The sequence below is a fragment of the Protobothrops mucrosquamatus genome, unplaced genomic scaffold, assembly GCF_001527695.2.
Source record: "Protobothrops mucrosquamatus isolate PMUCROS unplaced genomic scaffold, P.Mucros_1.0 scaffold235, whole genome shotgun sequence".
Classification (NCBI taxonomy): domain Eukaryota; kingdom Metazoa; phylum Chordata; class Lepidosauria; order Squamata; family Viperidae; genus Protobothrops; species Protobothrops mucrosquamatus.
This window is the reverse complement of record NW_015386586.1, coordinates 330672-358627: the sequence shown is the minus strand read 5'-3', so window position 1 is coordinate 358627 and position 27956 is coordinate 330672. Positions and strand designations below refer to the sequence as shown.

General features: G+C 44.4%; 1 protein-coding gene across 1 annotated transcript; it reads left to right on the top strand.

Moving 5' to 3' along the window:
• The first annotated feature begins 104 nt into the window (after positions 1-104).
• GUK1 (guanylate kinase 1) lies at positions 105-21742 on the top strand. Its single transcript, XM_015814297.1, has 8 exons — positions 105-279; positions 11808-11921; positions 14017-14058; positions 15782-15878; positions 17726-17864; positions 19538-19622; positions 20517-20602; positions 21512-21742. The coding sequence occupies exons 1-8, from the start codon at positions 243-245 to the stop codon at positions 21545-21547; spliced, it is 636 nt and encodes a 211-aa protein (XP_015669783.1). The 5' UTR covers positions 105-242; the 3' UTR covers positions 21548-21742.
• The last annotated feature ends 6214 nt before the right edge of the window (positions 21743-27956 follow it).

Below are 27956 nucleotides of genomic sequence, written 5' to 3'. Positions count from 1 at the left end.
ACCCGGAACGGCGACAGGTAGGTCATCTACGCATGTGACTCCGCCGAGGCACTTTCAACGTCATCTCCTGCGTCTGTGACGTCATTAGCGGCGCCGTTCTCCCAGGCTGCCTTTCAGCGCGGCCGGAACGTATAGTGTTCCCGTGTAGGAGGCGGAGCTTGCATGGGGCGGCGGGGCCCGGTCATGGCCCGCCCCGTCTCTTTGAGTCATCCTTCCCGGACGCGGCTCCGGTTTGTTTCCTCATGCGGTGGCGGCACTTCTTGTGCGCTGCAATTTCAGGTGAGTGCAACAGCTTCGGGGTCCCCCCGTGCCCCATTTCGCTTTGGCGGTGTGCTGCGGATATGTGCTCCCCCGGATTCCGCAGCCCTTCGCGTTGGTTCCACTGCAGTTATGGTGCTCCGCGAACCTCCCCTTTGCTTTTTTCCAAGGGGTTTGGCTGGCCGGGAGTGATGGGCCTCGTGGTCCTCCCGCTGCACGTGGGGAGGCGGCCCTTTTTTAATGATGCACAGGATGACCAATGCATTAATTGGAAGAATGACTATTGAAGGGACCATTGGGGCACCCCTGAGGTCATCCAGTCCAACCCCTATTCCACGGATGAGTCCAAATCAAAGCATCCCATAGTTGTACAGTGGACACAGTAACTGAAGTAGAGAGGGGTTTTTTTCTGCCCAATGTTCAATGAGAACATCTAAAAATTGGAAGGGACCCTAGAGGTCATCTAGTCTGACCCCAGCTAAGTCCAGGGTCCCCTGGAGTATTAACAGCTGATCAGAGAAGGGCCATTTTTCTCCTCTGCCCATCTTCGATTTATGACCACAATGGTGCCCAAAATTTATGTTGCTAAGCAAGGCAGTTAAGTGAGTCCCATCCAATTTTTCCGGTTACGGATCCCATTGCCTCGCCAGGCAGCAGTTGTTGAACCCTGAGCCATAATCCAGATCCCCTAATTTCTGGGGCTCTTTTAAAATGATCTAAAATGGCCATTACCCTCCATTCAGCCAGCTCTGCTCACTTTCTAAATAAATTCTCATCACCATCCAAAGTCATTTCCTTTGCCGACAAACAGCTGTGTTCCCAATTTTATTTTATTTTATTTTTTATTTATTAACACATTTTATATGTGGCGTCCTTGGTGTTCTCTGAGCTCGGTTTGGTGTTTTTTTTGGGGGGGGGGGGTTTGCAGACATTTCATTACCAAACTAGGTAACATCATCAGCGCGACCAGATTATCCCCTCTCTCTTGTAGCACCGATGATGTTATCTGGTTTGCTATTGAAACATCTGCAAGAAAATAACCAAGCTCAGAGAGCACCAAGGACCCCACAGTTGTCCTCCTTCTCCCCTTCCTCCTTTCCCCATCTTTCTCCTTTTTTTCCTCCACTTTCTTCTAGCACTGATGATGTTCCCTAACTGGGTCATGAAATGTCTGCAAAAAAACCACCAAACACCCCATTGTCATTGTCCTCCTCCTCCTCCTCCGTGTCTTGAGACACACTGAATTATCACATCAATTAAAAAAATACTGCTATAATTCTTTAACAGTTTGTCTTCTCTCTGCAAATAGGATGGGAATACAGACAGTCCTCGACTTACAACTGTTCATTTAGTGACCATTCAAAGTTACAACAGCCCTGAAAAAAGTCACTTACAGTAGGACCATTTTCCACACTTACGACCATTGGTCACATGATCAAAATCCAGGTACTTGGCAACCAACTCATATTCACGACGGTCGCAGTGTCCCATGGGTCACGTGATCCCCTTTTGCGACCTTCTGACAAGCAAAGTCAGTGAGGGAAGCCGGATTCGCTTAACAGCATTGTAACTATCTCAACAATGGCAGTGATTCACTTATCAACCGTGGCAAGAAATGTTGTAAAATGGGACAAAACTCACTTAACAACTATATCTCTTAGCAACAGAAATGCTGGGCTCAATTGTGGTAGTAAGTAGTAAGGTAGTAATTCTCAGGGCTGAAATGTCAGTTTTGCCAAATTACTTGGAATTCTCTGAGTGAAATTTTATACTCTGAACAAAATTAGAGTACAATCTGAATGATAATCACTTCCCAGAATCCAGAAAGGATGGGAAGAAACAGATAAGTTAAAAGTCTTTTTTTCTTCCAATATTGCTTCTGAAATCTGTTCTGATAAATATTTAGAGCTATGAAGATTTGTTTTTGTCTAAAAACTTATTTTCAGCGAGATGAATGGAAGTTTAGAAGCTAAGGGCAGATGCCAAATTAAATACAATGAAGCGTCTTATATGTCCTTTTGGCAATTATTAAATCTATGCTAGAGCTGTCCAATTATTTACAGGATGACAAGCAACTGAAGCAGGAAATATCTAATTATTGCTGCTTTCGCTGAGAAACATGTGCGCTGTGCTGTTCCCTGTTAGTGGATTTTATGCATGGCTTATAATGCACGAACAGCCTCTGAAAGCCAGGGTGAATTTCACAGCAATTTATTTAATGTAGTGAACTTCTGTGCCACCAAATCATAATTGACTCCCAGCTGCTTTCAACAGAATAAATGAGATAAAACCGCCTCAGGATAAAGACCTGAAGAAGCTTCTTGGATGAGAAGCGAAACATCTTCAAAGAAAAAAAAGATGCCTCATGAAAAAAGGCACCTTTGAGGCAGTCCAGGATAAGCATATCAGAACAAGCAATCTACAAGAACAAAACACAGTGCAAATTAACAAATTAAAATACAGGTAGTCCTCAACTTACAACAGTTGTTTTGTGACCGTCTGAAGTTATAACAGCACTGAAAACAGTGACTTACGGCTGTTTTTCCACACTTATGACCATTGCAGCATCCCCATGGTCATGTGATCAAAATTCAGATGCTTGCCAGATGTCTCGTATTTATGACGGTCGCAGTGTCCCGAGGTTACGTGATTAAAATTCAGACAGTTGGCAACTGACTCATATTTACGGCGGTCGCAGTGTCCCGGGGTCACGTGATCTCCTTTTGCAACCTGACGAGCAAAGTCAAACTCAACCAGTTTTACTTAACAACCGTGTTACTAATTTAACAACTATAGTGATTCCCTTAACAACAATCGCAAGGAAGGTTGTAAAATGGGGCAAAACTCACTTGACAGTTGCTTGCTTAGCAAGATAAATTTTGGGCTGGAGACAAATTGCTTGTGTGTCTAATCACATGTGGCCAAATTCATTCATTCATTCATTCAAGTCAAGGATTATATATGTAGCTCTGGGGCTCAGTTAGTCTGTGAAAGTCTCCAGAAGAGTAAATTTTCCGCTATCTTCTGAAAGGGTGTTTTGAAAAGCCCAGGTATTCCTTGACTTAACAACAGTTTGTTTAGTGACCATTAGAAGTGACAATGGCACTGAAAAAAGTGACATGATTGTTTTTCACACTTAATTTATTTATTTATTTTATTTATTGAATTTATATACCGCCCTATCTCCCTTCCCCGTGGTCATGTGATCAAAATTGAGACATTGGGCAACTGGCACTTTCCCTTTCTCCTTCCTTCTCTCTCTCCCTCCCACTCACTTTCTCTCCTTCCTTCCTTCCCTCCCTCCCTTTCTATTTCTCCTTTCCTTCCCTTCCTCTCACTTTCTCCCTCCCTCCCTCCTTTGTTTCTCCTTTCCTTCCCTCTCTCCCTCCCTCCCTCTCTTTCTCTCCTTCCTTCCTTCCCTCCCTCACTTTGTTTCTCTCTGCTTTCCTTCCCTCCTTCCCTTTCTCCTTCCCTCCCTCCCTCACTTTCTGTTTCTCCTCTCCCTCCCTCCCTCCCACTTTCTCTCCTTCCTTCCCTCCCTTTCTCCCTCCCTGTCTGTTTCTCTCTCTCTCCTTTCCTTCACTCCCTCTGTCACTTTTTCCTTCCCTCCTTCACTGTTTCTCTTTCTTTCCCTCCCTCTCTCTTTCTCTCTCTCCTTCCCTCCCTTTCTGTTTCTCCTTCCCTCCCTCCCTCCCTCTCACTTTCTCTCTCCTTCCCTCCCTTTCTGTTTCTCTCACTTTCTCTCTCCTTTCCCTCCCTCCCTCACTTTCTCCTTCCTTTTCTTGCTCCCTCACTCTTTCTCCTTTCCTTCTCTCCCTTTCCTTCCTTCCCTCTGTTTCTCTTGTTCTTTCCTTCCCTCCCACTCTCCCTCCCTCCGTCCCTCTTACTTTCTGTTTCTCCTTCCTTTCCCTCCCTCCCTCCCCTCTTTCATGTCTAAGGCTGGACTAGAACTCCCTGCCTCCTGATGATTACAAACTTGGATGCCTAATTATTCTTTTTTTTTTTGTCCTCCTGGATCTTAACTTAACGACTTAAATATCTTTTTTCCGGGCTTGTTTGTGCTGCCCTTGGACCCACCACCACAGAAGTGGCTTTAGACTAAAGCAGGTTATAAATAGGAAGCAAGATTAGTGGTGCTTAGTTGGGAGAGGCTTTTTCAGGCTTCTTAATCGCCTTTTCTTGGGGTGCCAAATGCTCTTTGCTCTCTGAGCTTTAGCCGGCCTTGTCAGATAGCCTCACTTATAACCCTTCTGGGGAACTTTCTATAGCGTGCATTTTATCCCTCGCTTCGGTAATTATCTCTGAGGACGACTGGTGCAAACCCGGGGCTCTTCGGTGGTCGATGGCTGCATTTTAAACCTTAAATAGCACAACTGAAATTTGAAAATCTGTTAACTCACGAGAAAAAGGACAAAATACAGGAAGTCCTCAACTTACGACCACAGTCAAGCCCAACATTTCCATTGCTAAGTGAGACAGTTGTACAGTAAGTTTTGCCTCGTTTTACGACCTTTCTTGCCACCGTTGTTAAGTGAATCACGGCAGTTGTTAAGTTAGTTTCATGGTTGTTAAGTGAATCTGGCTTCTGCATTGATTTAGCTCAGGGCTAGGCCACCTTGGCTCTTTCATGACTCGTGGACTTCAACTCCCAGAATTCCTGAGCCAGCCATGCTGAGGGGAAAGGGAGAGAGTTTCCAAACTGAGCCATGCTGGCTCAGGAATTCTGGGAGTTGAAGTCCACCAGTCATAAAAGAGCCAAAGTGGGCCTACCCCTGACTTAGCCTGTCAGACAGTCTCAAAAGGGGATCAGTCAATCTTCAAAAATATTCTTGATTATAAGTAAATGTCTATGGAGGTTCTCAATCATCCAGGTCATGGTTGTCCTAACGGTGCTTTTTTTCAGGAGGCAACTGGACTTTCTTGTTTTCCATTTGAAGACATTTCGCTTCTCATCCAAGAAGCTTCTTCAGCTCTGACTGGATGGTGGGGAATGGAAGGATTTATACTCCTTGCAGACAGCTGGTCATTTGCATTCTTTTAGAGCAGACATGTCAAACACAAGGCCCCGGGGGCTGGATGCGGCCCGCGAAGTTTCATGTGGCCCGCGAAGCCATCCTGGAAACAGTGAGGGAACGGCCCCCGCTGCCTTGGCCCTGGCCCAGGCCAGACGGGAGCCAATGTACAATTTTGTGGTGGCCATCTATGCTGAAACACATTCAGTCTTAGCTCCACAAGGCCGTCCGGAAACAGCGAGGAACCAGGCTCTGCCCCCTGGGTGCCTGCTGGGGAGGTGTCACCCTTTGTGAGGAATGAAGAAATGGACCATGCCTTGGCGCTTGCCCTGGTCCCACCCCCTTCTGCCAGAGACCCTCAGATCTGTCCCCACTCCTGCCCAGGCCCCCCCACAGGCCTTGATGCAAACGATGTAGAACTGGCCACACCCACCCAGTAGGCCACACCCACTCCATCCACACCCACCCAGTAGGCCACGCCCACCCTGGCCACACCTACCCCCCCCCCCAGGACAACTGCAATGCTGATGCGGCCCTCAACGAAATTGAGTTTGACACCCCTGTTTTAGACAGTCGTTGAGGCCACTTGTGGGTTTACCTGTGTCCTCAGGATCACCTGAGTAGTGCAAATGGGTGTGGAACCTTCTTGGCTGCAGGATGTTTTTCTGCCTGGGGTCCCTTTCCTGTGGGAGACAGGCGGAGGCTGTTGGGATGAATCTGCTCTGTCTGGATCTCAAACTGAAGCGTGAATGGCTCCCGTAGTCTGCCATGTTTTCTGGAAATCCGTTCCGCACCCATCTGCACTACTCAGGTGATCCTGAGGATACAGATTAAACCTCCAAGTGGCCTCAACGACTCTCTCAAAGAAGGCAAATGACCAGCTGTCTACAAGGAGTATAAATCCTTCCATTCCTCACCATCCAGTCAGAGCTGAAGAAGCTTCTTGGATGAGAAGCGAAACGTCTTCGAAAGAAAAACAGGAAAGTCCAGTTGCCTTCTGAGGGGGAAAAAACACCTTTGGGTCTTGATTATAGGTCATCAAGTTGGTGCCAACTCTTAATGACCACCTAGATCTATCTTCTCCTGGGAGGAGCCTTCCCAGTCTGACAAATTCTGGGAGTTGAAGTCCATACATCTTAAAATTGCTGAGATTGATAAATGCTGGGAATTCTGGGAGCTGAAGTCCACTCGTGATGGCTGGAGAATTCTGGGAATTGAAGTCCACTCGTGGTGGCTGGAGAATTCTGGGAATTGAAGTCCACTCGTGGTGGCTGGAGAATTCTGGGAATTGAAGTCCACGTGTGTTAAAAGTTGTTGAGGTTGGGAAACAACAGTGGAGAGATTAAGGAAGGTGACCTGGACAGAGATAGGCCAGATTCAATACCAGACTCATAAGGATGAACTCAAGAAGATGGTGTGGGCAAGAAATTTAGATACCTCCTTAATTCACATACGTATAGGGGGAGTGGGGGAGGGGGGAGCAGAGCACAGTCAATTTTCCAAGGTACCCTTGATCGATTGATGTGCCATCAAGTTGATACCAACTCTTAGTGACTACAGCTGATCCACGAGTGTCTCACACACCTGATTTAGCTACCCTTCCCAGAGTTGGGATTGAAGACTTTGAAACATAAAAAAGTTTTTGTTGATTTGTGATCATTTGGTGATCTCCAGGAAGGCAATTATTTTGACAACAAAATACAATAATTCATCTAGTGACCGTTCAAAGTTACAACAGCCCTGAAAAAGGTGACTTATGACCATTTTCCACACCTAACGACTATTGCAGCATCTCCATAGTCACAAATTCGGACCCTTGGCAACTGACTCATATTTACGACGGTCGCCGTATCCTGGAGTCACGTGATCCCCTTCTGTCAAGCAAAGTCAACGGGGAAGCCAGATTTACGTAGCAACCATGTCCCTAACTTAACAACTGCAGTGATTCACTTAATAACCGTGGCAGGAAAGGTCATAAAATGGAGCAAAACTTGCTTTGTCTGGCTTAGTAACTGAAATTTTGGAGTCAGTTATGGTAATAAGTCAAGGACCACCTGTACTTCACAATCACCACTTATGGAAACATTTTTTTTTAAAATTCCATTAAATTAAGAGCGGTAGGCTTTTTTTGTGATCATTCAAGATCAGGTAGTTGTTGCTGGTCTGGATGGATATGTTAAATAAATGATGGATATATTAATTGAACGATGCTGACAAAGACAGCTTCGTCATTTCTTAAAATGCACTCTATCCGAGGGCAGAGTTTACGTCCTTCAAAGCTAAGCTCCCAGAGTCTTTAAGCCATTAATAGCAGGAGCCAAAGTATCTGCAGAAAACCACAGAAGATGATTAGGGATTGAGACCATCCCAAGGTGAAAACCGGATAATTAAGGCTTTAAGCACTCAGAAACAGACTGTTATTCCCTCTACGCTGCCTTCTCCACCAGCACAATCCAGATCCATCCATTTCCTGTTTTGGAAACGTAAGAAAAAACAGGATTTCGTTACAGTACCGAATTTTAAGCGGTCCCTCCGAATAGCAGGGCGAAAGGTAAGCTGGGCAGAACCGCAAGAAAGCAGCCATCGGTGCTGAACGCAACTCTTGATATATTTTTTTCCCCTTCGGCTTAATTGCAACCCTCTTCTATTTTTATTTTCAAAAACCGTTGCTGTGCGTTCCCGGAGGAGCGTGCTAGTTTTTATTGTGGGCTGGGCAGCAGGAAGTAAGAACTAGGCATTAATGTGCTAATTGCATGAGACATTATTCATCTCTTCTGGCGGTAGAAAGCTCAGATGAAATAAACATCAAAAATCTGGGCAGTTATATAAATGGAGCAACGCCAGATAGCCAAGGGGCTGGGAGTTTAGAGAATAACAGGGTAGGAAGGGACCTTAGAGGTCATCTAGTCCAACCCCCTGCTCAGGCAGGAAACCCTATACCATTTCGGACAAATGGCTATCCAGTCTCTTCTTAAAAACGTCCAGTGTTGGAGCATTCACCGCTTCTGGAGGCAGCTTGTTCCACTGGTTAATTGTTCTCACTGTCAGGAAGTTTCTCCTTAGTTCTAGGTTGCTTCTCTCCTCGATTTGTTTTGTTTCTATCCGTTGCTTCTTGTCCTGCCTTCAGGGGCTTTGGAGAATAGCTTGACTCCCTCTTCTTTGGGGCAGCCCCTGAGATATTGGAAGACTGCTATCCTGTCCCCCCTCGTCCTTAACTATTTTAGCAAAAAATATATTATTGCTTCTGCTTCTCTACTGTTGGGCTCTCCGAGAGCAACAAATACAGGTAGTCCTCGAATTATGACCACAATTGAACCCAAATTTCCCCTGTTAAGCAAGACAGTTGTTAACTGAGTTTTGCCTCATTTTAGGACTTTTCTTGCCACAGCTGAGTGAATCACTTTAGATGTTAAGTTAGTAAGTTGTTGAGTTAATCCGGCTTCCCCATTGACTTTGTTTGTCAGAAGGTCACAAAACAAGATCACCTGAGCCCGGGATACTGCGACCGTCGTAAATATGAATCAGTTGCCAAGCGTCTGAATTTTGATCACGTGACTACGGATGGGGAGGCTGCAACGGTCATCAAAAACGGTCATAAATTTTTTCAGTGCTGTTGTAACTTCAGTCGCTAAACAAATGGTTATAAGTCAAGGACTATCTGTAGGTGACATGGGATGATAGAAATCTTATACTTAAGCTGTTGAAGGACCACACTCTTCGTGAGGAGAAGATCACAATTATTTGGAAGATTGGGAGTTCCTTTTCTGCTATCCGTTATGGGTGATATGCCTGTTTGTTTGTTTGTTTATTTATTTATTTATTTATTTATTTATTTTATTTATTAATTACATTTATATCCCGCCCTTCTCCTTGCGGACTCAGGGCGGCTGACAATTGGATAAAATACTAACATATTATACACCTAATTAAAATTTGATTAAAAAGAAATATTTAAATTTGTCAGATTAAAAGTAATTAAAACCCCTTTAAAATCCCTTAGGCCAGTCCCGCAANCTTGAGGGCGCGGCGGAAGGAAGGGAGATCAGGGATCACCCTGATCTCTGGGGGCAGTTCGTTCCAGAGGGTGGGAGCTCCCACAGAGAAGGCCCTCCCCCTTGGGGTCGCCAGCCGGCACTGTCTGGCCGACGGCACCCTGAGGAGACCCACTCTGTGAGAGCGTACAGGTCGGTGGGGGGTAGTCTGTGGCAGGAGGCGGTCTCGAAGGTAACCAGGTCCGATGCCATGGAGTTTAAAATTTCCACGTCATTTTTACGTGTTTCCCATCTAAAATGCAGAAGAATATAATGTTAATTTCACGAGGTCCTCAAAAGTGGACACACGTTGCTCTCCTGCGTCAGATGTTCTTAAAAACATTTCTCTCTGCAGAATCAAGGTGGTGTAATTTTGCGTTTGCTTCTGACGACTGCCTTTCTCTGGTATTTCCCCACCCCGTTTCCAAGGTCACCTCTTCATTCCTTTGCATAAGGATGTGTCCTGCTTCGTGCTTCAAATACTGACTCGCTTCAAATACTGACTCGCGCACAATTGCTGCGGTAGTTCACAGTTTGCTTAAGATCACAGAGATAGCAACAGCCGATGCATGCAGACCAAAGCAGAGTCTCTGACAGTCGCTTGCCTGAACGGTTAGCCCAGTGATGGCGAACCTTTTAGAGACCGAGTGCCCAAACTGCAACCCAAAACCCACTTATGTATCGTCGGGTGCCGGGTGGGTGTGGCCCATTGGGTGGGCGTGGCCCATTGGGTGGGCGTGGCTGCGGTGGTAACGGCAGACTGGGTGGGACTAAAAAGTTCAATCAATCAATTCCAACTTTGCAAGATCTTTTTTTTTCCCGCGAGAAGTTGAAATTGACTGATTGATTGAACCTTTTTTTTTTGTACACGGCGGCGGAGGCCTAAAGCGAAAAGGCTTTATGAAACCCAGCTGAAGGCCTAGGACTGGGGCGACGGCGCGCGTGCCCACAGAGAGGGCTCTGAGTGCCGCCTCTGGCACCCGTGCCATAGGTTCGCCACCACTGGGTTAGCCTTTTAAATAGAAGTGTGCAGAAAAATAGTCCAAAATCAGTCCCAGGATTCTGAGAGCCGTGTCAAGGTCATCCTCCAGCCCGAAGGTCAGAATTTCATGGGCAGAATCCGCACATATGTAATGCAATAGCCAAAGCGGATTGTTTTCAGCAAAGGAACAGAGGCCAGGGTTGCCTAGTACAGGGCTTTTCAACCAGTGGTACGGGTACCACCTGTGGTACATTGGCACCTGGCAGGTGGTACGCGACCATCCTAGAAAAGTGGTAGCCGGGGAGGGGAATGTTGCAGCCTCTCCAGGGTCTGGTGATTTACATTCCGATGCTTGGCAACTGATTTCATATTTATGACGGTCACAGTGTCCCAGGGTCATGTGAAGTGACCAAAACTTGCTGCAACCACTCAGCAGACGGGTGTGTGTGTGAATAAAAACCAAACACCCCCCACCCCACCCCCACTGCCAATCCTCAACTGAAATGCTCACAACAATGGAAACCTCGGACAGGAGGAAGAGTGCCGCCGGGTGGGCAGGCAGGTGTCTTGCTCAGCTGTGGCTTGGGGGGGGCACTTTTTTCAGTGCCATTGTAACTTCGAACAGTCACTAAGCAAACTGTTGTAAGTCGAAGACTACCTGTACTTTATCACTTTTTTCCTTTTTTTTGGCCAAGTTTTTGACACCTTGCTAGGCGACTGGTGATTCTCGGATGTTGCATATCCTAAAAGTGGTACAATGGGTGAAAAGGTTGAAAAGCCCTGGCCTAGTAAATCAGGCGGCATGTTGTTAATAGATTTACTGTCTTGCTTGGCATGGAGCCCCATAGAACATCGCTGCTCCGCTCCACTTCAACTCTCCAGGTGCCGCCTGTTCTCAATCCGCCTTATTTTAACTTTTTAAAATTGTATTTATTTATTTATATCCTTTTATTTGTTTCCAAATAAGGCAGTGAACATAACCAACATACCTTCATCCTCCTATTTTCACCACCACAACAATCCTGTGAGGTGGGTGGGGCTGAGAAAGGGACCCGCCCAAAGTCACCCAGCCAGCTTTCATGCCTAAGGCGGGACTAGAACTCACCGTCTCCTGGTGATTGGCCCAAAGTCTCCCAGCCAGCTTTCATGCCTAAGGCGGGACTAGAACTCCCTATTGCCTTGCGATTGGCCTAAAGTAATCCATCTGGCTTTCATGGCTAAGGCGGGACTAGAATTCACCATCTCCTGATGATTGGCCCAAAGTCACCCAGAGGCTTTCCTGCCTAAGGAACTAGAACTCACAGCCTCCTGGTGATTAGCCCAAGAGAATTCAGCCACTTTCATGCCTAAAACGGGACTAGAATTCCTTGTCTTCTGGTGATTGGCCCAAAGTCACCCAGCCAACTTCCAGGCCTAAATCAGGACTAGAACTCGCCATCTCCCGCTTTCTAGTGCCTTGACCAACTGGCTCTCTTTTCCTAGATTTTTAACAGCCCACCACTTTTCTCTCTCGTCTTTCTCCAGTTATGAAAGGACCAAGGCCAGTTGTACTGAGCGGCCCATCGGGCGCGGGAAAAAGCACTTTATTGAAGAAACTTCTCAGAGATTATGACAACGTCTTCGGCTTCAGCGTCTCCCGTGAGTGAGCCCTTTTCTGCAGGGATGGTGTTCAAAGGAAAGCGTGCATAGGTGCTGGCTGCCTGGCTGAGCCTGCCAGACACACGTAACCCTTCCAGTTAAAATGCAGGCAGCTACTTTCACACTTTCTCACTCAGCTTGGCTCCTCCTAACTTCAGTTACTTCTCTGTGTAGGGCTTATTGAGTTGTATGAACCCAATGCTTTTAGTTAGCTCTGGTATTAGGAGAACAGAATGGGATGGGATAGCATAGGATAGGATAGTTAGAGAATAGAATAGAATAGAATAGAATAGAATAGAATAGAATAGAATAGAATAGAAGCAGAGCAGAACAGAACAGAATAGAAGAAATAGAATTATTGTAGAATAGAATAGAATAGATAAGATTGTAAAATAGAACAGAATAGAATAAATAGAATGATTGTAAAATAGAATAGAATAGAATAGAATGATTGTAGAATAGAATAGAATAGATAGATTGTAGAATAGAACAGAACAGAATAGAATGATTGTAGAATAGAATAGAATAATAACTTTATTGTCACTTTAAATGTACATTAATCAGCATACATTAAATTGAGATTTTGTCGCATATAAAACTCTCAAAGGGCAACCACCTCCAATATACACTGCATAAACGTGACAAAAAAAATAGTATGCATATACCCATGTACACACTCATATATGATCCAGAGAAACAACACAATCTAGTTTGTGTGTGTGTGTGCGCGCGCCCCCATGCGTATGTATGTATATGTGTGTATATACACAAACACATGTACATACATGGCGAGAACTGTGAATCTCCAAATTATGAATGAATTAAAGACATTGTGAATTTAGCTCACTCCAGTTATGCCTGTAGTAGTTCATCTTTCTCCCTTGCTGTTGATACTAGTACAGGTAGCCCTTGACTTATGACCAGGATTGCTAAGTGAGGCGGTTGTTAAAGTGAGCCGAACTTGATTTTGCACCCTTTTTTGCCAAGGTTGTTAAGCGAATCACTGCAGTTGTTAAGTGAATCATGTGGTCGTTAAGCAAGTCCAAGTTCCCCCCTTGGTTGGAAGCTAGCTGTGAAGGTCTCAGGTGGTGCTTACGTGACCCAGGGGCTGTGCAACTGTGCTCACGTGACCGTGGGAGAGATGCTGCAATGGTCATAACTGCGAGGACTAGTCATAAACCACTAATGGTCAGTAAACGAACAGTTGTAAGTCAAGCATTACCTGTAGCACCTGTTCTCCTACCTTGCTAACCTCTTTTTCTTTGGCAAGTAAGGTAGTCCTTGACTTACAGCCATTCGTTTAGTGACCGTTTCAGCTTACAGTGGCACTGTAAAAAGTGACTTATGCTTGTTTTCACACTTGCAGCATCCCCACAGTCACGTGATCAAAATTTGGACATGACTGGCATGTATTTATGACCCGGAGTCACCCAATTGCCATTTCCGATCTTCCCAGCTGGTTTCCGACAAAGTCAACGGGGGAAATTTGCTTAACGACCGCATGATTCACTTAACAACTATGGTCCTAAGTTGAGGACAGTATTAATTATTAAATCAGGGCATAACGTAAAGAGAAGATGCGATTAAGTCAACGCAGGTCTAGAAAGGAAAAAAAAACAACGCATTTTGTGCAGCTGCTTCATAACATCTCTAAGCCTTAGGGCCATGGTGGCGAACCTATGGCATGGGTGCCAGAGGCGGCACTCAGAGCCCTCTCTGTGGGCACGTGCGCCGTCGCCCCAGTCCTAGGCCTTCAGCTGGGTTTTATAAAACCTTTTCGCCTTAGGCCTCCGCCGCCATGTGCAAAAAAAAAAAGGTTCAATCAGTCAATTTCAACTTCTCGCGGGAAAAAAAAGATCTTGCAAAGTTGGAATTGATTGATTGAACTTTATAGTCCCACCCAGTCTGCTGTTACCACCGCAGCCACGCCCACCCAATGGGCCACACCCACCCGGCACCCAACGATGCATAAGTGGGTTTTGGGTTGCAGTTTGGGCACTCGGTCTCTAAAAGGTTTGTCATCACTGCCTTAGGGATAATATAATAATAATAAATAATAATAATAAATTATTATTTATATTTTTCCTGCTTCCAGACACTACAAGGCAGCCACGACCTGGGGAAGTCAACGGAAAAGGTAAAAAGCAGAATTTTATCATCTCTTCCAGGAAAAAACAAAAAACAAAAACCACAATGTGAATTGCAGTCGCTTTCCTCAATCTGGAACCCAGCAACAAATTACAATTCCCAATCACGCACCCAGGTAGTCCTTGATTTACGGCCAAAATTGAGCCCATAATTACTGTTGCTAAGGGAGACAGTTGTCAGAAGGTCACAAAAGAGGATCACGTGACGGCTGCAGCCGTCATAAATACAAGTCAGTTGCCAAGCGTCTGAATTTTGATCACGTGACCACTGGGAGGCCGCGACGGTCGTCAAGTCTGGAAAAATGGTCATGTCACATTTTTCAGTGCCATTGCAACTTTGAACAGTCACTAAATGAAATGTTGTAAGTCAAGGAATACTTGTAGTTGCCTGTTTGTTAAATTTTAAATCCTGACTTTTGGTCCAAGATGACACTCATATCCTACTTTTCTTTACAACAGCCTTGCGAGGTAGGCTGTTTCGCTGGAGAAGGTCTTCCAATTTTGAGGATTGTCTTGCGGTTCCTTTAAAATATTTTTTTAAAATAATGTTAAAATAATTAATTTAATTAATTATTCTGGTTTTGAAGTACATATAGTTTTTATATCTGTAAGCTGCCCAGAGTTACTTTATGGTAAGATCCAATACATTTTATAAATCAATAAAGAATTAAGGCACTTTCATTTAAGTAAAAAGTCTCCCATTCGGAGACTTCTTTTGTTTTTAAAAAAATAATTTAATAATTGAAGTATTAAGAATAATTATTAACTAGTAAATAATAAGTAACTATTAATTTTATTAAGAATGTTCACAAAAATAAAAAAGTGCAATATAACAAATTCAATTTTTTCTCAATTTTGAGGCTCCCTTCATTTTAAAAAATAAATTAATAATTGAATTATTAAGAATAATTATTAATTAATAATTATTAATTTTTATTATAAATTTTCACAAGTAAAACATGAACATGAAATACAATTTCCTCACATTTCCTTCCAATTGTGAGGTGCCTTTTGTCTTTTTAAAATAATTTAATCATTTAATTATTAATATTTTTTTTGAATTGAATTTAATCATTGAATTAATCATTTTTGAAATGAATTGAATCATTGAATTATTAATATTTTTTGAATTGAATCATTGAATTATTTTATGTTTAATTATTATTTTAATACATATTAATAAGTATTATTTTTCTTGTATTACTATTAATACTGTTATTAATTATTAAATGTAATTGTTTAAAATCAAATTTTAAAAATTGAATCAAATTAATTAGTATAAATAAGTATTATTAATATATTTTTATCAGAAAGTTTTACGTAAGTGAAAAATCAACATGAAATCGTAAGGCAAGAAAAAAAGGAAAAACTAAAAAGAAAATGATAAAAAGTAATACAGATAGAAAAAAAAGAAAAGATAAGGAAACAATCTCCAATCTCCTTTACTAAGAAATGTATTATCTTGCAATACTCTTTAAAATTACATATGATTCCCATGTGCAGCCCTTTTTAATCAGGGTTGATTAATTTAATTTAAACCCATAAAAAATGAATTCGTTCTCTCTTCGCCGTGTTCTTAACTTCCTTGTTCCTTTGAGCTGTTCTCAAAGAGGACGCTCAACACAATGACAATTTCATGTCTAATAATGCTAAAGAATCCAGCAACATCTCTCTGCATGCACTCTAACAAACCTGGTTTGTTTCTTACCCTAGATTACCACTTTGTGACCAGGGGAGAGATGCAGAAGGAGGTTGATGCGGGAGAATTTGTGGAACATGCAGAATTTTCGGGCAACATGTACGGAACAAGGTAGCCTCTTTCAAATGCATCGGGAACTGGTTGCTTTTTTAATGGTGATGTTTGTCCTCGTAAACATGAGGACTAGGTACTTATGTATACAAGGTACTCATGTACCAAATGCACAGATGTAGAATAGGTGGTAACAAAATGAAGTTCAATGGTGAAAAAAGTAAGGTTCTACATTTAGGCAAGAAAAACCAAATGCACAGATATAGTATAGGGCAGGGCTTTTCAACCTTTTCACCCATTGTGCCACTTTTAGGATATGGCAATATCCGAGTACCACCAGTCGCCTAGCAAGGTGTCAAAAACTTGATGACCAAAAAAAAAAAAAGGAAAAAAGTGATGAAGTACAGGTAGTCCTCGACTTACAACAGTTCGCTTAGTGACTGAAGTTACAATGGCACTGAAAAAAGGGCCCCCAAAGCCACAGCCGAGCAAGACACCTGCCTGCCCACCCGGCGGCGCTCTTCCTCCTGTCCGAGGTTTTCATTGTTGTGAGCATTTCTGTTGAGGATTGGCAGAGGGGGTGGGGTGGGGGGTGTTTGGTTTTTATTCCCCCCCCCCCCGTCTGCTGGGGGTTGCAGCAGGTTTTGGTCACTTCACATGACCCTGGGACACTGTGACCGTCATAAATATGAATCAGTTGCCAAGCATCTGAATGTAAATCACAAGACCCTGGAGAGGCTGCAACATTCCAGCTGATTGGTGCTTCTTCTGGGCTCAGCAGAAGCACCAGGATCAGCGCTGAGCTCCAGCTGGAGCCTGGCACTGATCCTGGTGCTTCCGCTGAGCCCTGACAGCCCCAAAGAAGCACTGATCCTGGCGCTTCCGCTGAGCCCTGATAGCCCTGCAGTTCCAGCCATCTCTTGCTCAGGCTTGTGCGGTGCTTCCACCGATTCAGCTCATTCCCCTCCCCCACTATCATTTTTCTAGGATGGTCGCGTACCAACTGCCAGGTGCCAATGTACCATAGGTGGTACCCGTATCACTGGTTAAAAAGCCCTGGTATAGGGGGTACCGTGCTCAATAGTAGTAACTGTGAGAGGGATCTCGGAGTCCAAGTGGACAATCACTTAAATAGGAGCCAGCCGTGTGCTGCAGCTGCCAAAAAAGCCAACACAGTGCTGGGCTGCATTAACAGAGGGATAGAATCAAGATCACGTGAAGTATTAATACCACTTTACAATGCCTTGGTAAGGCCACACTTGGAATACTGCATCCAGTTTTGGTCACCACGATGTAAAAAAGATGCTGAGACTTTGGAAAGAGTGCAGAGAAGAGCAACAAAGTTGATTAGGGGACTGGAGGCTAAAACGTACAAAGAACAGTTACAGGAATTGAGTATGTCTAGTTTGATTAAATGTAGGATTAGAGGCGACATGATAGTAGTGTTCCAGTATCTCAGGGGCTGCCCCAAAGAAGAGGGAGTCAAGCTATTCTCCAAAGCGCCTGAAGGCAGGAGAAGAAGCAACAGATGGAAACTGATCAAGGAGAGAAGCAACCTAGAACTAAGGAGAAACTTCCTGACAGTTAGAACAATTAACCAGTGGAACAACCTGCCTCCAGAAGTGGTGAATGCTCCAACACTGGAAGTTTTTAAGAAGAGACTGAACAGCCATTTGTCCAAAATGGTGAAGGGCTTCCTGCCTGAGCAGGGGGTTGGACTAGAAGACCCCCAAGGTCCCTTCCAACTCTGTTATTTTGTTATTTTCCTAACTGTTCCTCATCACCTCTGTTGGCTAGATACCTCAATAGAAATGTAAAATCTTTGCACTCATTTTTTCAGAGGCATTTTATAAACTCATTTTTTTAAAAAAAGAACCATAACCACTTCTCTTCCTTCTCCCGGCCAGCAAAGCTGCCATCCAGGCTGTCCAAGCTCAGAATCAGATCTGCATCCTTGATATTGACCTTCAAGGCGTGAGGAACATCAAGAAGACAGACCTGAATCCCATCTACATCTCTGTTCAAGTCCCCTCCATAGAGATCCTGGTGAGAAGTTACTACTGTTTGCAGTTATGGTTATAGTTAATGTACCAGGCTGCCGGTTTATGCAAAATTAGCAATAGTAGCAACTCGTATCCGTATCTGGATATCACAAAAATGGTTCTTCTGTTGGATGAGGCCTTGGTAAGCCAACATTAGAAGGCCTTTTATGGTGACCACTCAGAAGTACTCTGGAGAACTTTCCCGTCCTACGTTCTTCTCCAACACATAGGTAGAACGGGGTGTTCAGTATTCCTGTGTCTCATGAATACACCCTCCAAGCATCCTAGACCAGGGGTAAGCAACCTGGGCTCTTTTATGACTCGTGGACTTCAACTCCCAGAATTCCTGAGTCAGCATAGCTGACTCAGGAATTCTGGGAGTTGAAGTCCACGAGTCATAAAAGAGCCCAGGTTGCCTACCCCTGTCCTAGGCCAAGCTAAATCCAAAAAACTTTAGGAAATTCCTGGGAAGGTTACGCACTCGAGACAAATCAGACGTCAACAGACACATAAAGATATTGACGGTAGCATTCCCTTGCGGTGACGGTGAGGTTTTCTTCTTCGTAGTTCCTTGAAGAGGGCACTGTTTTCTGCTTGAGCGTTTGTCTGGTGTGAATCCATGCTTATCTGGGTTTCTCTTTTTGGTCGTTTTCTTGCAAGTGTTTTGGGACCTAGGTAACATCATCACTGCTATGGGGGGTGGGGTTTGTGGAGTGGAGGAAGGAGAAGACGATGATGACTGTGGCTTCTTGGTGGTCTCTGAGCCGGGCAGTTTTCTTGCAGACATTCCCAACTAGGGAACGTCTTCAGTGCTAGAAGTGCTCTCTGTTTATATAGGGTGGTTTGCCCTTTAATTATTATTGGGGGTACTGTTGGTGTTTCTTGATTAGACTGTTTACTTTCTTCTACCACTGATGCTGGTACCTAGCTGGATCATGAAATGTCTGCAAGGAAACCACCCAGCTCAGAGAGCACCAAGGACCCCACAGTTCTCCTTCTCTTCCTCTCCACAATCTCCCTCCCTTCTAGCACTGATGATGTTCCCTAGCTGGGTCATGAAATGTCTGCAAGGAAACTACCAAGCTCAGAGAACACCAAGGATCCCATAGTCGTTGTCGTTGTCCTCCTCTTCCTCCTCTCCACAAACCCCACTTCCTTTAGCATTGATGATGTTACCTAGTTGGGTCATGAAATGTCTGCAAGGAAACCACCCAGCTCAGAGAGCACCAAAGACCCCACAGTTCTCCTCCTCCTCCTTCTCCTCCTCCTCTCCACAAACCCCACTTCCTTTAGCACTGATGATGTTCCCTAGTTGGGTCATGAAACATCTGCAAGGAAACCACCCAGCTCAGAGAGCACCAAGGACTCCACAATTCAACCAGAGCCACAGAGATTCTCTTCTGTCGGAACCACTGAATTGCACACTGGGAAGGGACCCCCCAAAGGTCATCTAGTCCAACCCTCCCGGCTTAGCTTCTGTGACAAGGAACGGTGTTCACCAACTTCTTGGTGGCATCAAAAGAGGGCTTTGTGTGAAGTCCCTGGTCACCCACTACAATGACTACCAGGGACCCTCACAGTTCCCAACTCTGGGCTTCAAATGCCCCCTTCTATCAAAGCCAGTGAGATCTTCCCCAGAAAGGTGAAACGCGGTTTTTACTCTCTGTTTTCCCACAGGAGAAACGGTTAAGGGAGAGACAGACCGAGACGGAGGAAAGTTTACAGAAGCGGCTGCAAGCGGCTGCCACTGACATGGAACTCAGTGAGTCAATGTGCAGAGTTTGGGGGTTCCTCTCCTGCTCCCCACGATGGAGGAAGGGCGCCCGGCCCAAGCACCAACAGAGATGATTTTCCAGAATGGAAGGGAGGGAGGGAGAATCCAGTCTAGGATGGATCAACTCAGCATGAAGTTTGTCTGGTGTTAATCCTTGCTTATCTGGGTTTTACAAACCCTGCCAATCAAAAGACCCAGTACAGGTAGTCCTCGACTTACAACAATTCATTTAGTGACCATTTGAAGTTACAACGGCACTGATTTATGACCAATTTTCACACTTCGTAGCAACATCCCTGTGGGTCCAAATTCAGACATTTGGCAACTGACTCATATTTGCGGCGGTCGCAGAGTCCCGGGGTCACGTGATCCCCTTTTGCGACCTTCTGACAAGCTAAGTCAACGGGGAAGCCCAGATTCGCTTAATGACCGTGTGGCTAATTTAACAACCGCAGGGATTCATATTAACAACTGGCAAGAAAGGTCGTTAAAATGGGGCAAAACCGTCTCGCTTAGCAACCAAATTTCTTTGCCTCCATTGTCATAAGTCGAGGACTACCTGTAGTCTTTTTTAGTCCAGCCTACCTCGCAGGGCTGTAAAATCATGAGGAAATTGTCCTTTGTGCCATTCAATATTTGCCGTTATGAAGATCTGTAAATAATAATAATAATAATAATAATAATAATAATAATAATATAATAATAATAATAATAATAATAATAATAATAATAATAATAATAATAATAATAATAATAAAAAGTTGGAAGGGACCTTGGAGGTCATCTAATCCAAGCCCCTGCTACTTTCATGATTGTTTTCCTTTGCAAAGTACAGACCTGGGCTGTGGGCACGTCTGAAACCTAATCTCTGTTTCATGCTAGGTAAGGAGGCGGGCCTTTTCGACATGATCATCATCAATGATGATTTGGAGGAAGCTTATATGAAACTGAAAAACATTCTGGCCGAGGTGAGTGGTTTGGACTCCGTCGGAAGCACCCTTCACACGTTGAAGCCGCAAGCAACTTTGTGTTAAACCACCTTGCATTTCTTGGCAATTTCCGGAGAAACGGCTGCTTAGAGGGAAACAGGACATGTTTGGGATGGGAAGACCTGTCTCACACTGGGCTGGGTTTTAGTTGCACGATATTGTTAATTTAGCAAATGTAAGAACATGACAAAAGAGAAACGAACAGACAAACACACACAATCCACGTTATACAAAATTTCTACAGGGGTGCAGCCTTGGCCTCATAACTGTATGTCCAATCCAGGTGGTTGCCTCTGGATTTTTTGTTTTTTAGTTTTGCAGTTTTGCACAATTTGTTTAATGCAGGTAGTCCTTGACTTATGATCACAGTGGGGCCCAAAATTTCTAAATGAGAGAGTTGTGTTAAGTGAATTTTGCCCATTTTACAATCTTTCTTGCTGCAGTTGTTAGTGAAACACTGTAGTTTTTAAGCTATGACACCGTTGTTAAGCGAATCCGGCTTCCCCTATCGACTTTGCTTGTCAGAAAGTCACAAAAGGGGATCACATGACCGCCCCCCCCCCGGGACGCTGCGACCATCATAAATAGCGCCCGAATTTTGATCACATGACCACAGGGATGCTGCAAGAGTCGTATGTGTGAAAACGGTTGTAAGTCCCTTTTTTCAGTGCTGTTGTAACTTTGAACAGTCACTAAATGAAGCGTTGTAAGTCAAGGACTCTCCCTGTAGTTTGCCTATTGCAACAAGGGGCATCTTCCCATCCCCACCGATAACAGGTTTGAGCGACATACGTTGATAAAATTTCAATTAAATTCTGCCGTATTGTATTTTGGATCTTGATCTTCCTGTGAATTGCAGAAGCTAAAATTTCTCCCTTTTTCTCGTAGGAGATCGAGAAAGTGCAAGAATCGAAAAAAACATGAAATTTCCCGACGGTGGAGACCTACTTGAGCTTTGCAGTCATTCCTCAATGTGATTCACTGTGCTTATTGTGCTGCGTTTGAGAAAAAAATCCGTAAATCCATCCACGTACTCATACATTCCTTTTTAGCTGGGCTTCTTCCGTGAAATCCTTCTTCGACACTTTCTATTAAAGGAGAAAAGATCTCCTCCGGTTATTCTGCCTGACCCTTTCTGTGTTTTGACGTCCAGGGGAGAGAAAAATAGGAATTGAAAACAGTATAAAGAGGCTTTAAAATTCCACTTTGGGTGAAGTTTTCCCACTTTTCTAAGAGAGAAATCTATCTCCTGTTTTGGGATCACATAACCGAGAATCTCATTTATCCCTGCGGGGCCAAAGAGTCTTTTTTGTAGTCTCAAAATAAGCCAGTTTTGGAATCAAGAGACTTTGATAATCCTCAGAACAGACCACGATTGATCCTGAGGTCCATTTTTGATCACAGAATACAAAATACAGAATGACATGCGTTGGAAGGGACCTTGGAGGTCTTCTAGTCCAGCCCCTCTTCTTCTCCCACTTCTTCTAAACTGCCATTGCTCCACATTAGCTTAACCCTGGGCCACCGGTCCAGAATACAGATAGTCCTCAACTTACGACTGTATTGAAATGATCGTAAGTTGTGACTATTGCAAAACAGATGTCATGTGACCGGGCTGATTAAGTGACCTTATTTGCGGCCTTTGATAAGCAAATGCCACCATCATAAAATGGCTGCTGCAGTTGTTAATAAGCAAACACTGCAGTCGTTAAGCGGAACAGTTGTTCACTTTGGGCAGTTTTGATGAAATCTGGACGTTAACTGCCAATTTTCAGCAAAATGGTAACTTTGAACCTGGGTGGTAAATATCCCCAAGATAGGTCTGTTGTATCTTTGAATGATCACTAAGAAATTAGTCATAAGTTGAGGACTAACTGTAATTGCATTTCCTTCTTTTCCATGTGCAAGGAAAAAAGTCTGTTAGTGATCTTGGGAATACCGCTCTCAACCCAAAATTTTCATTGCTAAGACAGTTAAATGGGTTTTGTCCCATTTTACGACCTTTCTTTGCCACAGTTGTTAAGTGAATCACTGCGGCAGTTAAGCTGTTAAGCTGCGGCGGTTAAGTTGTTAAGTGAATCTGGTTTTCTCCATTGAACTTTGCTTGTCATACGGTCTCAAAAGGGAATCACATGACCCCGGGACTCTGCGACCTTCGTACATAGGAGTCAGTGGCTAAAAGTCCCAATTTTGATCCCGTGAATCTGCACGAGATGCTGCAATGGTCGTAAGTGTGAAAAACGCTCATGGGTCCCCTTTTTCAGTGCCTTCGAATGGTCACTAAATGGAACTGTTGTAAATCGAGGACTAGCTGAATTCAGCCTGGCTTTCCACATCCGGGGGGTCTAAAACAGCTGGATCACTTGCGATTTGGTGTGTAGTACAAAGCAGGCTGCTACTGCTTACAATTTTCTGAATTATAATCTCAGAGCTACAAAATCTTGCAATGTTTGGTTTGGGTTTTTTTTTTTTAATTTAAAGGCTGTCTATTCTCATTAAACCGAATTCTGCACCAGGGCCCTTAAGAAATGTTTCCACTGTCATTAAGAGAGGCAGCCTTTTCCTTGCCAGCAGGCAAATATTCTGTGATCTGGCCTTCTTTCTTGGGATGCCAAGCTGAAAACACACATACCACAAACACACAAACAGAGATCCGGGACGGCTTGTCCATCTTCTTCAAAATGCCCCACTGGGATTTAAGGAAGGGCTAATAAAAATTAAGGCATTGTAATTTATCCAGAATTTACAACGTAATTTACATTAGGGTTGCGCAACTTAACTTGCACAACCTTCAAAGGTGGGTGGACTTCAACTCCTTGAAATCCCCAGCTGGCATGCTTGAAATGATCCACTTTTTTTTTTTTTTTTTAAATATTTTTAAATTTTTATTTTTTTAATCAAAAAAATATTTTTAAATTTTTAAAATTTATTTTTTAAATTTAGAAAAAAAAATAATTTTTTAAAAAACATTTTGTAATTTTTTTGGATTTTTTTTTTAAATTAAAATTACTTTTTGGTTTTTTAAAAAAATTATTTTTTAACATTTTTAAAATTATTTTTATTTGTGTGGTTAACAGAAACCATACATCCAATTCAGAGGATATATATATTCTGAATTGATTAAAACTCGGGGGGGGGGGTGTTCTGTGAGCAGATTGGGGAAGCTCCCCACTTGAAAAGGGGTTCAGAGAAGCCCCACCAGGTACGCAGGTGTTTCTCGACTTTAATGACCGTTAGATGTTACAACATTGTTGAAAAAAGTTATTTATGACCCATTTTTCACACCACCATTGCAGCATCCCTATGGTCACATGATCAAAATTTGGCCAGTGACTCATTTATCAACCATATTAGGACCGCCACCGACCTCAAAATTTCCGTTGCTAAGCAAGTCAATTAAGTGAGTTTTCCCCGTTTTATGACCCTTTTGCCGCAATCGTTAGGCGAATCATTGCAGTTGTTAAGTAAAACACACAGTGGTTAAGTGAATCTGGCTCCCCCCCCCCCCGTGACTTTGTCGGAAGCCGGCTGGGAAGGTCACCAAAGGGAATCACGTGACCCCAGGACAGTGCAACCGTCGTAGGTACATGCCAGTTTCCAAGCTTCCAAATCTTGATCACATGACCATGGAGAGGCTGCAACAGTCATAAATGTGAAAAATGGTCATAAGCGGCTTTTTTCAGTGTTGTTGTAACCGAAAGGTCACTAAACGAATAGTTGTAAGTTGAGGACTACCTGCATAGCAAAGTGTCTTCAGCTGCCAATTCCTAAATCTACATATATATTTTTTTGCTTACAAAAGGCAACTGTCCACCTATTATAAAGTTGCATTTTCCTAATTAAATGCATGCATAGATGCAAATTAAGTTTCTCCCAGTTCTAGTTGCTGGGAATCCCGGTACAACTTTGCTTTAAAACTTTAAGCAACACTCACAATCTTGTGAACCTCCCCCTCCCTCCGTCCAGAGCACAAGGGTGCTTGCGAATGTAAGCAGCCCAGGCTTTATAAGGGCAAAACTTTGCAAACTTTCAGGGTGAGTATGGAGGTTTGGGGGGGGGGCGGGGAGAAGAAGAAAAGTGGATTGGGAGGGAGGGAGGGAGGGAGAGAGAGGAAGAGAAAAAGGAAGGAAAGGGAGGGAGGAAGGGGGGAAAAAGGGGGGAAAAAAAGAAAAGACAGGCAAAAAGGAAAGGGAGGGAGAGAGGAAGGAAGGGATAGAAAGGAAGGAAGGAAGAAAAGAAAGAGAGAAAGAAAGAAGGGACAAAAAGAAGGAAGGAACAAAAAAAGAAAAAGGGAAGGGAGGGAGGAAAGAGGAAGGGAGGGAGGGAAGCTTCGGAGCGCAATCCAATCCTCCTCTCCAAAAACATTCACCCCCACCTCGGACTCCCGCGGTGCAAAAACCCGTTTGGAAACGTTCCCTGCGCGGCGTTTTGCGCGGTCCCAGCAGGCAGCCGAGGCGGCTCTTCCGTGGCGGGACGGGCCCTTTTCTCTCCGGAGGGGGCGTCCCAAGCTGGCCCCCTCCTCGCCGGGGGGTCTGCCCGCCCTGGCTGGGCTCCAGAGCCTGGGGTTTCCATGGCCTGGATGTGCGCGCAATTGCGCGCCCGGACCCGCGGCGTTTGCAACTGTTGCATTGGCTGCAGCTGTTGCGGGTACCCGCTGCCTGGCGGACCCGGGAGAAAGGGACGGCCTGTTGCATTCAGACGTGCATCCTTGAGCGTGCACGTGGCTCTCCTAACCGGCTCCGGTACGAAAAAAAACGAGCCGGCGTACCTCGGGTGTTTTGTACCTCTGGCAGACTGGGGTGCTGTCTAAACCGGGCCGGCTTCTGTTCCAGCCCAGACCCAGCCCGCTTGTCGTCTGAAGGGGGGCAGCAGCACCCGAGAGGTGAGTGGGCCCCGTCGGGAACCCGTCTCCGCAGAAGCCGTCTCTGGGCTTCTGCGGAGCCATCACGCGGCTTTCTTCCGGGGGCAGCTATAGAGTCGCGTTTGCGAGCAGCCAAGCAAGTCCTAGACACGCGTCCCTTCCCCGTGCTGCGTTCTCACGACCTGCTGAAATGAAGGGACTTTCATTGCCAAGCATCTGAATTTTGATCACGTGACCACGGGGAGGCTGCAATGGTCATGAACGTGAAAAAAGTGGTCATAATTCAGGTTTTTCAGTACCGTTGTAACTTTGAACGGTCACTAAACGGATGTATGTCAAGGATTATCTATACTTGGGAGGATGGATATAAATGGGTTGGTAACATACATACCTTATATTTATTGTGCCACAAAATAAATAAAGGAGATGGCAATTGGATTGATGTAGAAACTAAAGCTTATACCTGGAAGGATCCCTTGAGGTCATCTAGTCCAACCCCCTTTCACAGAAAAATTATTTGATTGACAATTTCCTTTATTTTGGTTTTTTTCCCCTCCAGAATCAGAAAAAAAAAGCTGCACTCTTGGATGCCCGGCTTGATCCTTTGCTGAAAAATCCTGGCCTGGTCCAGGTTAGTGGATGATCTATTTGGAACTGTTGGAAGGCTGCCAATCTTCTCCCCCATCTTCTCTCACACTCGGCTCACCTGTCCGTCCAAACAGTAGCATCGGGGGATGATGGTGAAATATTCGTTACAGGGAGTGCTCAACTTAGGACCACAGCTGAGTCCAAAATTTCCATCGCTCAGCGAGACAGTTGTTAAATGAGTTTTGCCCCATTTTATGAATGTCTTTGCCACAGTTGTTAAGTGAATCACTGCAGTTAGTCACACGGTTGTTAAGTGAATCTGGCTTCCCCATTGACTTTGCTTGTCGGAAAGTCGCCAAACGGGATCACGTGACCCCAGGACGCTGCAACCGTCATAAATATGAGTCAATTACCAAACATTCGAATTTTGATTACGTGACTGGGGGTATTGCAATGGTCGTAAATGCAAGAAATGGTCACAATTCACTTTTTTCAGTGCCATTTTAACTTTGAACGATCACTAAATGAACAATTGTAAGGCGAGGACTACCTGTAGCTTAAGAATAATTGAGATAAAGCAGTGGTTCTCAACCTTTTTAATGCCGTGACCCCAACTGGTCGTAAGTCGAGGACTACACCGGTCGTAAGTCGAGGACTACACCGGTCGTAAGTCGAGGACTACCCAACCGGTCGTAAGTCGAGGACTTTCCCTGCCCGGGAGCGCCGCGCATGCGTGGTTCCGCCCCCTGTGCCGGCCGAGGCGTAGCTGGCAAGCGGCAGAGACGGAGCAGGCCGACCACCAGCTGGCCCAGCCCAAGGGAGGTAAGGCACCCGCCGGAAAAGGGGGAAAAATGGCGGACAAAAAAAATGGCGGACAGCCTTGCTTGGCGACCCCCGTGAAATGGTCGATCAACCCCAAATGGGGTCCCGACCCACAGGTTGAGAACCACTGAGATAAAGAATGTGTGCTAAAATTACACCCTGCTTCCACCAGGGGGCAGCACATGACCAATCTTGGCTGGACAAAGTCCTTGGGTGAGAGACCACCAAGGAATTTTTTATATTTTCTATTGCCGCTTTTTCAGGTTTTGCTATTCCCTTTACAGGTAGTCCTCAACTTACGGCCACAACTGACCCCAAATTTCTGTTGCTAAGCAAGACAGCCGTTAAGTGAGCTTGGTCCAATTTTATAACTTTTCTTGCCACAGTTGTTAAGTGAAACACTGCAGTTGTTAAAGCTAGTGACGGGATTGTTAAGTGAATCTGGGCTTCCCCATTGACTTTGCTTGTCAGAAGGTCGCAAAAGGGAATCACACGACCCCGGGACTCTGTGACTGTCATAAATATGAGTCAGTTGCCAAGTGTCCTAATTTTGATCAGGTGACTGCAGCTGCAGCGGACATAAGGGTGAAACACAGTCACAGTTGTAAGTTTGAACGGTCACTAAATGAACTGTTAGTTGAGGTGAACCTGTACTCGTAAAAATATGTTTTCCCTGTGATTACATAACTTATAACCCCTATCGGAGATGAAAATTTCCATCATAAATCATGAATCAAGGACAGCCACATGAGTGGATTATGTCTGCGATGGTTGTTAAGTGAATCAGTGTATTCCTATGGGCGCTTTTTGCCACAAAAGGCTGGAAATTGGCAAAAAACATCCCAAACCCACCTTAAAAGTAAGCCGCTGGCTAAGTGCCCAAAAGTGTGTGTGTTTGTGTGTGTGTGCGTGTGTGTGTGTGCGTGTGTTTGTGTGTGCATGTGTAGCCATTTGCATATGAGACCTGGATAATATAAGATAACTTTTATTGTCATTTACCTGGACACACAACGACACAGATTAAAATGATTGTAAGTAGCTTTTGGGTATCCGTCATAACTT